General features: G+C 39.0%; 1 protein-coding gene across 1 annotated transcript; it reads left to right on the top strand.

Annotated features, from left to right (window-relative positions):
- The first annotated feature begins 429 nt into the window (after window positions 1-429).
- On the top strand, window positions 430-9,117 carry si:dkeyp-75b4.8 (lipopolysaccharide-induced tumor necrosis factor-alpha factor homolog). The gene is made up of 5 exons (XM_017717431.1): window positions 430-478; window positions 1,669-1,814; window positions 2,803-2,898; window positions 6,895-7,102; window positions 8,909-9,117. The coding sequence occupies exons 2-5, from the start codon at window positions 1,682-1,684 to the stop codon at window positions 9,012-9,014; spliced, it is 543 nt and encodes a 180-aa protein (XP_017572920.1). The 5' UTR covers window positions 430-478; window positions 1,669-1,681; the 3' UTR covers window positions 9,015-9,117.
- The last annotated feature ends 3,284 nt before the right edge of the window (window positions 9,118-12,401 follow it).

Below are 12,401 nucleotides of genomic sequence, written 5' to 3' on the forward strand. Positions count from 1 at the left end.
TTGGCTCTAAGTCTTCATGGAAGCTGTTGCCCTCAGGACTGTCAAGACTTCTACTTTGCTCTCTGCTGATGTTTGCCTAACCAAGACTAAGTAATGCATTGTCTTTATGAGACTCAGAATCTGACTATGGGAATGAGCATTAGTTTATTTCAGGGGTGCCCAGTCCTGGTCCTATTTATGCCATGTCAGAATGATTTTAGTTTTCTTCAGCAGGCTCTCAGGATTCCTACGTGTTACAGCTCCTAAACAGTCCCTCCCCTCCACCACAGCTGTACCAGCCAATCTGAAAGGTTACACTGAGTTACGCAGTTGGAATTCTCCTCAAACACACACTCACAAACATCCTGAGCTCACAAGTGCACACCCATTCATTGCAATGGAATGCATAGACTGAAAAAGTAAACTGGTAGGGTTAGTATGAAAATAGTGATGTCATAAAGAAGGAAGACGTTTTCCTACACAGGCTAACAACTCCCAGGTAAACAAACTTTCTTTGTGAATCATTTAGGATACACCTGCTTAAGAGTAATATAGAATATCAAAGTTATCAAAGTGGCAAGGGGGAAATTATGAGTGGCTAAATAGCAGTTAAATAGAGCAGGAAAGACATTGAGAGGAAATGACAGCAGAGGAATACAGAGCACAGAGAGAGGCAAGAGTGGTAAGGTGTACAGTAATAGAGATGTATTGTATCTATTCCAGAGAAATAAAAATTATGCAATTAAAGAAAAAATTGCATAATTTTATCACTGAGGTGTAAACAAGGTCATTCAGTGTAGTTTGAAGTGAAGCTTTATAGACTTTATATGATAGATGAACATACAAATTCAAGTTAGGAGCCAGGGAATGCAATATATAACGCACACATGTAACCATTTTATTTACTATTCAAAACAAACACTGAAAGTTAACTCATGTCTTTTTTATAGAGGTTAAGTTTTTATTTACTATTTAATGCTGATAATGATAATATAGAGGTAAATATTAAAGATATTAAGTAAGATATTAAATTCTTCAGACATTTAGTTTCTATCATCTCAAATATACACTGATTGAGTTTCTCTAGACAAATGAATTTCACACAAAACCACTCTCAGTGACTTTTATTGATTTAATGATTTAATTAAAGTTTCAGTTGAGGTCAGGGCTCTATGCAGGCCACTGGAGTTCCTCTACACAACACTTCATAAGGCTTGCTTTGGGCACAGTCATGCTGAAGCAGAAAAGGGTCTATCCTCAAATTTTCGTCACAAACTTGGAAGCATATAAATGTCTAAAATGTCTTCGTGTGCTGTAGAATTAATGTTATCCTTCACTGGAACAGCCCCAGACAATTATCCAAAATACTAAAAAATTCCCCTGTGATAGACTAGAGACCTGTCCAGACTACTGGGATAGGTTCCAGCACCCAGAAGGATAAGCGGTTTAGAAAAGTGTGTGTGTGTGTGTGTGTGCTAAAAAATTGGCAGAATTCCTCGTTACCAGCTCTAATGTGGCCATTAAATGTGCCTTAAGTGTTGAGCCTTGGATAAATTCTATCAGATACCTTGAGTCACTGCTGGCAATTCCGAAGCAATGTTGCAGTGTTATAGCAATATTGTGCTTGGTGCATCAGACAGTCAGTTAGCTTTTTTGTGATCAATTCATTTCTTTTTCTCTCTCACCTAGTTTCAAAAAATAAATGGATGTTCCCCGATGTTCCTCAGCCCATTCCATGCCTCCACCCCCCTCCTACACTGAAGCCAGTCAGTGTCCAGCTTATGTGACAGGGCCGGCGACTCCTTCAACACCACCTCCCAGTTATGGGGAAGCAGGTAGATTGGAGACCTACTAAATTGTATTGCTTTGATGAGTACAATATTATATGCTCAAAAGTATGTGGACACCTGAGCAACACATCAATACGAGTTTGTAAGATATTCCATTCCAAAACCATGGAAATTAGTATGGAGTTGACCCGTTTTATAACTAGAACAGCCTCCACTTTTCTGGGAAGGCTTTCCACAAGATTTTGGAGTGTGTCTATGGGAATTTTTGCCTATAATATCAAAAGAGGATTTGTGAAGTCAGGCACTGTTGTTGAACGAGAAAGCCTGGCTCACAAATGAGGGTCTATTTTATACCAAAGGTGTTCAGTGAGGTTAGGATCAGGGCTCTGTGCAGGCCATTAGAGTTCCTCCACACAACACATCAAATCATGTCTTCATAAGGCTTGCATTGGGCACAGGGGCATATTCATGCTGAAACAGGAAAGGGTCTTTCTCACACTTTCGCCACAAACTTGGAAGTATAATGAGTATATAAGTAAATGTCTAAAATGTCTTTTTGTGCTGTAGCATTAACAGTATTCTTTATTGAAATAGCCCAAGACAAACTCCACTGTTAGCACATTGCTTTTCAGTAGGAATCATTTTCATGGCATCTTCCAAACTCAGACTTGTCCATTTGACTGCTAGATAGTTAAATGTGATTCACCACTAAAGAGAAAAATTTGACTTGTTGTAAAGGCAGCATCCTATGACAGTGCCATGTTTAATGTCACAGAGCTCTTTACAACCCATTACAACCCATTATACTGCAGTGTTTATAATAATTAGGAGGGTCCACATGCTTTTGGCCTTGTAGTGTATATTGAAAACTGCCAAGAACTGAAAAGGACAACTATGAATTTACAATATCTAATACACATTTCTATTTTCATATGCATAGAATGTAAAGTTGTCCCTAGTTTTTAGTGTATGCTGCTGGTCTCAAAAGTCTGATTGTTGATGTTAATGCAAATCTGCTGATTCTTCTGTGCAGTGGGTACATCAAATGAACCAGTCCTGTCTCCCTTTCCTGTTCTCACTGTTCCCACTGTTCCCACTGAAATTACAACAGTCCACCAAACACAACAAGGTTAGTGGTGGTCTTTAAAAAAAAGTGTGTGTGTGTGTATATACATTTATGGTAACATGAAGTAACATAAGAAACAGAGAGATATTTCCATATTTCCTCAGACAATCCTTCATTCAATTGTTTTGACCGTGAATTTATAAGACGCGTAGCACTCACAGACAACATATAGGCAGAGACAAAATGAAAAACTAGAAGTGTAAAGTCAGGACGAGAGAGAAATATCTGTCCAAAGAAATGGTACTTTCCAGGTACATTTTTCAGTCATCAGTAGGTAAAAACAGTATAAACGCCCCCTCAGAGGTACGACAGTGGTTTTAAGGTCCAACTGAGTACCTTCAAAATCTAATGTTTTAAAATAGAACAATAAAATAAAAAGCCTGGAGACAGGATGGGGTGTGTGGAGTCAATACAACTTATGGTGCAATTATATTCTCCAACTAAAGGTAATAAAGAAATACTTTTGAGGGTACCACCCCAGTAAGAAAAAGGGCAACCATTTTATTGAAAGTATCTTTTGGTTTAGTTAAAAACTGAGATATTTTGCATAAAACATTATGTTGAATTTGTAATTAATATAGGCAATTCTCCCTCTTCCCCATGTGCTTTTTGTTTACCTTGTGATAGTCCATGTGCTTCTTTGTTTTCGTTTTCAGTCCTGCCCTCTTGTTTCGTGACTCCACCCCTGATTGTCTCCACCTGTGTTTCCGCCTGTCCCTCGTTTACCATCATGTATTTAAACCCTGTGTTTTCCTGAGTTTCTTGTTGGTCTTTATTAGATGTATGTTTGATATGTTTGAGGTTTGATGTGTTGTATGTTGTTTGATCTTCCGGCCCTGTTGTTTGTTTAACCTGTTTATTTACATTATGTCTGTCCCACCTTATCTTTGTGTTGGCTCTCTGACCATGGACCATCTAGACCCTGATTTTGGATTTGCCCATAATAAATCTTGCTTTTCTCTGCACATGCGTTCATCTCCTCAACACTCCCAGCCATTGGCAGAGGCCACTGGTAGAGGGAAGAAATTTATATTTAAAATCTTCAGAGAGCTTCTTAAAGAGTTGATGCCAGTTGGTTTAGTAGAGGGTTTGCCTTTTAAAAAGATAATATAGGAAGAAAAGAGTAGTGATAGTGATGGAACTTTACTTCTCAGACACAATTGAGGGGTCTCAAGCAGTGGTTCACCTGGAACTCCTCATAGCCAGTAAGCAAATCCCCTGGCACTGACTGCCCAATAGCAAGGCTTAAACATGGATATGCCTAAGCCCCAACTGCAGCAGGTTTCAGAGCCATTCAACTTGTCAAATAATTGCATCAAATTGTTTGAAAAAAAATGCATGAAGATAAATGGGGATGTAAACATCATTTCAGTGGATTATGGTACAGTTATGTTCCCTGACTAAAGGTACTGAGCTGGACCCTTGAGGGTACCAGCCCAGTGACGAGATGGGTCCTGCCCCAGTGACAGTTTTGTACCTTTGTTATATTTTTATATATTAGTGTACTGGGAAACTTCACAAGCCTCCATAAAAGTCAGGCCACTTCAAATTTCCCTCTATGATACTGCTGATTTCTAATATGGAATTAAGTTTGTACCAGAAGTTTGGATGTGCATCCAAACCTCTGGGTGTTCAAATGGTATACTGGTTTCATCTGCAATTCACAGAGAACACTGATCAATGACTGATGCTAGCTGCAAAGGCTCTGGGTCACAACCTTAGGACCAATGAGCCACAAATATAAAAAGATTTTCTATGGTGATTTTGAAAAAAGTAGCATGACAATAAATGGGGATGTAAGATACAGGAATCTTGGAGATCATTGCTCATCATTACTGCAATTTCCCCCTGGGATCAATAAAGGAATCTGAATCTGAATCTGAATCAATTTTATAGTATTTGTGAGACCAATCTCTTATAAGGGGAGCAGTCTCCAGATCTCAATGGGCCTTCCTAAATAATATCCTAAATAATAAATAATATCTTCCTAAATTATTCATTAAACTTGTTCTTGAGAAAGGCCCTTAGAAAAAGTCTGCTACCTGTTCTTATGAAATGGATAGTTCCATTCCTAAAATCTGATTGGCTGAGCCGCGTTCCAAGCTGTTGTAAAATCCACAACATACCACTTCTATGACCACCTCACAACAACTGAATTCTGTATCACTGTACAATGACATGAAAAAAAAAACCTTGTGCTGTTAATAGAATAATCTTTGACTTTCATGCTGCTTGCATGGTTCACCGAGTATCTTAATTAAGTAAGAACCTGTTTTTTGTTAAAACTGAGGGGCTGGAGACTCATGTTCTTAACTAGAACTAGGCTGGTCAGCTAGCTAACAGGCTAAATAACCCCACTATTAATATCACAGACTTGATTTAAAGTACTTACGGTATAATTAACTATTTAAACGGCAGTATAAAAGTCTTAGAAATGTCACCGGCGCTTGTGTTTCAGTCAGCTGTACTAGCAAACCCAGGATGAATTCCAAATGGCTCTGTACTCACTAACTAGTGCACTAGCTATGAAAGTTTAGAAATTCTAGCCTCAACAGCTAAATAGTGCGTCACTTATCGAGCGTGGATGTGTCTGAGTCCTAAATGACTATTTCTTAGCTGTATTACATTGTTAGGCTGCAGTATTTAAATTCCTACATAGTGCATTATGTAGGGAGCAGGGAGCTGTTTGAGATTCAGGCCCAGCACTAGAAGTGGAGTGCCACTGGATCGCTGGGGTGCCACTGGATCGCTAAATAAGACTTTAGTGAGGCTGTATGTTACTGCGATTTTATCAGGGGAAGGGAGTTTTAGCATCATGCCTAAGATCATCCTTCCCTTCATAAAATCCCAGTAATCCATGGCCTTACTGCTTTATTGAACCACGGAATCTGCAACTTTGTGCTCTTGAGTGTGTAGACTCTGTTCTCATCTAAGAACAAATTCCAAATAAGAAAACATTGCTGAATGTCAGAATCTTTGTGAAAACTACATAAGTGGGTTTTAAGAAGAATTTTTTTCTTACAAACGGTTGGTAAATGAGGCCCAGTGCTTGCTTTGAGTTTGTTGATCAAGTTTAATTTAAAGAAATGTTTAGGGAGTTTCTTGACATGAACCAGTTTAAATGGCAAGGGATTTAGGACACTGGGGCTAAGATTCATTATAATAGACATGAATTCACTTTTTATACTTTTTAAATGTAAAATCATGCCAGAAATATTGGGAAGGTTCTGTGAACACCAGACATGATTGGACATGATTTTGGACTTTGTGTCCAGTATCATAAGACAAACCTTGTGGAAGTGGTGGAGACTGTTCCATCCCATCTGAGGAACACATTTGACAGGTACACTGTTAGAAATAAAGGTTCTGTGCAGGTACATTTTTCATTCATAAAGGTACAGACTATGTAAATGTTCCCTCAAAGGTACAACAGTGGTTTTAAAGTCTGATTGTGAATCGTGAATAAGTTTTTCCAGGTGAAAAGCACCCATTTGTACTTTTCATATCCAAATATTTTAAAACAGTACAATAAAATAAAAAGCCTGGAGACGAGATGAGGAGTGTGGAAAAAGATTTTCTATGCTGATTTTCAGTATTGCTGTGGTGCTGAAAATCCTCTAGAATCTAATTTGGTGGAGATACAGTAGGTTACAATAGGTTAAGCACTATTGAATGCCGTCTTTTCATGATGTGTTTACTACTCCTATTTCTGGTTTCATTCAGGTACTTTAATAGTAATGTTTTACTGGATTTTACCTATATACACACGTTTTATATTACCTTGCTTCAGTGGTTTTTCTTCTTTGCTTCCAAATTTTAATCAATTTACTTTTTTAATCAATTTAAATTTTAATCAATTTACTTCAGATAATGAGAAAATTATTACTATTCCAGTAGTTATTCACTGAGCAATAAAAAACTTGGTGCTCTCTAGCACCTTCGGTACTATAGATACTATTTTTCACTCTTTCTTTCTTTTCCTCTCTGATTCTCTCTAAGTGTTTGTGCAACAGACAATACACTCTTCGCCCCCCCAAGTGTTTGTGGTTTCACACCAGGAGACACGCAGGCGTCAAAGCAGGCGTCGGCTGCTTGACAGACCCACTGTGATTAACTGCCCATACTGCCATCACCATATTACCACCACTGTGGAATACAAACCTGGGGCGGCAGCGTGGGGCATGTGCTGCCTCTTCACTCTTCTTGGGTAAGGCAGACGAATCAAATCACTGACAATGGCTGGCAATTAAAAAGTGAACCAAATGTTTAGGTTCATGGAGACCAAATGAGCCACAGCGTAAGTAGCATATAACTGCTGTCGGAACAAAACCTAATATGTCGAAAATGGTCACTTTACAGGAGAAGGAAAAAACATGCTTTACTTTTAATGTAAGTCAGTGGAACCCGACTCACACCCCCCCCCCCCCAGTCATTTCGGGACGTTTCTTTTAGCCTATTCTTCGTAAAATTTGCACACAATGTAAAAGGTAACAGGCATTTTCAGATTATGTCAAAAACTGAAAAACGTCTAAAAGGGAGATAATTGTCTTGTTATAATTATCTTGAGATCATTATCCAGATATGAATATCAATTATCTTGAGTTTTCTCTATATATCTCAAGATAATTATTATGAGATAATTATCCCATAATAGTCCATTTAAGTAAATAAAATCTCAGATCATTTTGCCAGCAGGAGTGTTCTTTAACCCAGTGTAGAAAATCAATGTAATGTTTTTTTGTACCCGTGTCCTTTCGGAAGCTCTGTAAAATTGATTAGAAAATTTGATTTGCCAATTTTCTATTGGGCATTATATTTATATTAAAGCTTTTGTTATCAACCAAAACTTGTAGATTTTATATACAACAGAGATAATGAAAATATATAGCAAAATGAATTTAAAACATGTATTTTGTATTTCAGAGACATCATTAAGCTTCTTTGAATGTCTAGAAGGCCCTGATGTTTCACCATTGCCAAAAGTTTATGGGCATCCTGCATTAAGTTCCAAATTCCTGGGTGCTCTAACATTCTTAGCTCTACTCTATAGATTAGTGGTTCCCAACCCTGTTCATGGAGTAAGCACTGTACTGCACAAATGAGCATTGTTTTTGATACTAACACACCTGATCCAACTCATTAACAACCCCTTACTGGGTTAAAGAGAAGGAAAACACTAGTGCAGGGGTACTCCAGGACCAGAATTGGGAACTTGTGGTGTAGACCATGGTACGTTATTATAAGATTAGTCCACTTTATTTAACAATGTCTTGCAATCAGCAACAGGTCATGCTTTATAGGCCTCAGGAAACTCAAGAAAGTATCCTGTTCATGCACCTGCTAGTTGCCAGTGTTGCTTCCCTCCATCATCCATTCCTTAATGTGCTTCAGGCAATTTAATCCATATTTTATACATATTCTAGTTTATAAGCATGTACATTATCTATATCTTTAGGACTCTTTGAATGCCTGTTCATTGAGATGCAATCACAATCAGTGTTTACTGCACTAGCAGTGTCTCCTACATACACCGTTAGTACAGCGCAGGAGATGCTCTGCAACCACACCAGCAAAATCATCAATTTTTAGATTATAATTTACAACACAATAGAAAGTGAAAGTGTATGATTTTACTGCATCTCTATGGAGTTTACACTTTGCTTGTGCACAGGTGAAAAAAGTCATGTTTTGAGGGATGTAAGATGCTCATCTAGCACAGTCAATGTGAACTGAAAAACTGATTAAAACGATATCTTCTCCATCAACATGATACAAATATAATTGTTTTTAAGGTTGGTTTTAAGGATGAGTAATTAAGTACTCATTTGGAAATATTAATGAGTATCCACCGCCTGTAAAATGCTATTCAGGCCAGCCCTAAATACAAAGAAAACAGGCAAACTTTATGATTTTATATCATAATTTAATTTTCAATTGCTCATTTGCTCATTTTTGAACTTTGATAATAAATGATGGTGACCATCCTGATCATCATCTTCTATCTCTGTTTCAGGTTCATCTGTGGATGTTGTCTTATCCCATTTTGTGTTACAGCATTCCAAGATGTTCATCACAGCTGTCCACACTGCAGTAAACACATAGGGATATATGTTCGCTAAGGAACATGAGCAACCCATATGTGACGTTTGTAAAAACCTGCTGTGCCTGATTAACAAATACCAACAAACCTGAATATCATGCTAGATTTACTGCTGTATTGAAAATATTCCACCATACAAATACTATTTGGTCAGCAGTGGACATAAGATTTATGCACCAACATAACTTGAGACCTGTAAATCAAGGTACATGTTTGTAAATCCAGAAATGTATTACTAATTACATATATATATATATATATATATATATATATATATATATATATATATATATATATATATATATATATATATATATATATTATATATATCTGTATATCATCACAGTTGTGCAAGGATATACATTACTTTATGTTTACCTTTGCATTGTGATAAACTTCCATGACAATTTAAGAATATTTTGTAAAGTTACTGTTTTGGACATACAAAGTTTTGTTGTGATGAGAAAAGCTGAATGTTGCAGGTCTTTCATTATGTACAGTATACCTGGACTTAGGCAGTATTCCCATCTGTAAAATGTGGAGAAAGACCCACCTCCCTTAGTTATTGTATAGTATAGTACAAAGTTTCCTCTCAGGCCACATCATAGCATCCATAAAACTTTTGCTAACAGACAGGAGTACAGTTTTAATATTTTAATTTTAAAATAAACTTGTGTTATAAGATGTTCAGCATAGAGATACGTGTTTAAAACCTGACAAAATATGTATGAAAGCCAATTTAAAGAGTACAGAAAATGGATTTTGGAAAACACATTGACATTAATCAAACAAGGGAAAATGTTTACCAACTCACTTACTGCAAGAAAGGGACTACTGTAAACTACTGACTACTGTAAATTGAAAATAATATTTCTGAGAGAATGCCAGTGACCTGTGGTGTCCCCCAGGGTTCAATTCTTGGGCCACTCTTATTTAATTTATACATGCTGGATTCTGCGTCTTCTTCTTCTTCTTTCAGCTGCTCCCTTTAGGGGTCACCACAGCGGATCATCTGCCTCCATCTTGCCCTATCCATTGCCTCCTCTACTTTCACACCAACCCTCTCCATGTCCACCTTCACTACATACATAAACCTTCTCTGAGGTCTACCTCTTCTCCTTCTACCCGGCAGCTCCATCTCCAACATTCTTTGCCCAATGTATCCACTATTCCTCCTCAACACATATCCAAACCATCTCAACCTGGCCTCTCTGGCATTATCTCCAAACTGCTCCACCTTCACTGTCCCTCTGATCTGCTCATTTCTAATCTTGTCCATCCTTGTCCCTCCCAACGAAAATCTCAGCATCTTCATCTCTGCCACCTCCAGCTCAGCCTCCTGTCTTTTAGATAGAGCCACAGTCTCCAAACCATACATCATAGCAGGACGCACTACTGTCTTGTAAACCTTCCCTTTCACTCTTACTGCTATCCTTCTGTCACACATCAGCCCTGACATCCGTCTCCACCTACTCCATCCTGCCTGCACCCTCTTCCTCACCTCTTTTTTGCACTGTCCATTGCTCTGGATGGTTGACCCAATATATTTGAAGTCATCTACCTTTACGACCTCTACTCCTTGCATCTTCACCTTTCCACCTGTCTCCCTCTCATTCACACACATGTATTCCGTCTTGTCTCTACTGACCTTCATTCCTCTCCTCTCCAGTGCAAACCTCCACTTCTCCAGATTCTTTTCCACCTGCTCTCTACTCTCACCACAGATTACAATCTCATCTCCAAACATCATGGTCCATATCTGATCAGATAAGGTCATATCCTGACCTCATCTGTCAACTTGTCCATCACCATTGCAAACAAGAAGGGGCTCAAAGCTGATCACTGATGTAACACTACCTTCACCTTGAAACCATTTGTCATTCCAACTGCACACCTCACCACTGTCTCACTATCCTCATGCATGTCATGCACCACCCTAACATACTTTTCAGCTATACCTGACTTCCTCGTACAGTACCACAGTTCCTGTCTTAGCACCCTATCATATGCCTTCTCTAGATCCACAAAGACACAATGTAGCTCCTTCTGACCTTCTCTGTACTTCTCTACCAACACTCTCAACGCAAAAATTGCATCTGTGGTACTCTTTCTGGGCATGAAACCAAACTGCTGCTCACTGATCTGAACCTCTCGCCTTAGCCTTGCTTCAACAACTCTTCCCATACCTTCATGTTGTGGCTCATCAACTTTATACCTCTGTAGTTACTGCAGCTCTGCACATCACCCTTGTTCTTAAAAATGGGGACCAGTACACTGCTTCTCCACTCATCAGGCATCCTTTTGATTTTGTTAAACAACCTGGTTAAAAAGTCCACTGCCTTCTCTCCTAAACATCTCCATACCTCCACAGGTATGTCATCTGGACCAACTGCCTTTCCATTCTTCATCCTTTTTAAAGCTGCCCTCACTTCCACCTTACTAATTCTCTGCACTTCCTGATCCACTAGCTCTCCCCCTGTTGTCCTCCTCTCTCTCTCGTTTTCCTCATTCATTAGTTCTTCAAAGTACTCCTTCCATCTACTCAACACTCTCTGTTCACTCACTAGTACATTTCCCTCTCTATCCTTTATCAGCCTAACCTGCTGTACATCCTTTCCAGCTCTATCTCTCTGTTTAGCCAAACGATACAAGTCCTTTACTCCTTCTTTACTGTCCAGCCTCTCATACAGCTCATCATAGGCCTGAGCCTTTGCCTTTGCCACCATTCTTTTCGCTATGCGACTAGCCTAACAGTACTCCTGCCTACTTCCTTCATCTCTCTGGTTATCCCACTTTTTCTTAGCTGCCTTCTTCTTTTGAATACTCTCCTGGACTTCCTCATTCCACCACCAACTTTCCTTGTCTTCTTTCCTCTGACCAGACGAAACACCCAACACATTCTTGCCAGTTTCTCTCACCACCTTAGCTGTAGTTTCCCAGTCCTCAAGTAGCTCCTCACTGCCCCCAAGGGCCTGTTGCAATTTTTCCCTGAACTGCCTGCAACCATCCTCCTCCTTCAGCTTCCACCATCTAATCTTTGACTCTGTCTTCACTCTCTTCCTCTTCTTTGTTTCTAATCTCATTCTACAGACAACCACCCTATGCTGCCTTGCTACACTTTCCCCTGGCACCACTTTACAATCTCTAATCTCCTTTAGGTGGCATCTCCTGCTAAGGATATAATTCACCTGTGTGCACCTCCCTCCACTCTTGTATGTCACCCTGTGTTCTTCCCTCTTCTGAAAATACGTGTTCATGACCTACAGTAGTCCAATTTCCACCGGCACCCTGCTGGTCAACAGCACCGGAGGCGGTCGTTGTTAACCCAGGCCTCAACTGATCCGGTATGGCAATCACATTTGTGATCCACACCTTTATTCTAGCAGGATTGATTACTGTAATGGTC

This window comes from Pygocentrus nattereri, chromosome 12 (assembly GCF_015220715.1).
Source record: "Pygocentrus nattereri isolate fPygNat1 chromosome 12, fPygNat1.pri, whole genome shotgun sequence".
Classification (NCBI taxonomy): Eukaryota; Metazoa; Chordata; class Actinopteri; order Characiformes; family Serrasalmidae; genus Pygocentrus; species Pygocentrus nattereri.

Excerpts from the sequence above, each read along its gene's own strand:
- si:dkeyp-75b4.8 (XM_017717431.1), top strand. The coding sequence starts at position 1,682 with ATGGATGTTCCCCGATGTTCCTCAGCCCATTCCATGCCTCCACCCCCC. Across the intron at positions 2,899-6,894 it reads AGTCCACCAAACACAACAAG|TGTTTGTGCAACAGACAATA; the intron begins GTTAGTGGTGGT and ends ATTCTCTCTAAG. Across the intron at positions 7,103-8,908 it reads TGCCTCTTCACTCTTCTTGG|GTTCATCTGTGGATGTTGTC; the intron begins GTAAGGCAGACG and ends TCTCTGTTTCAG.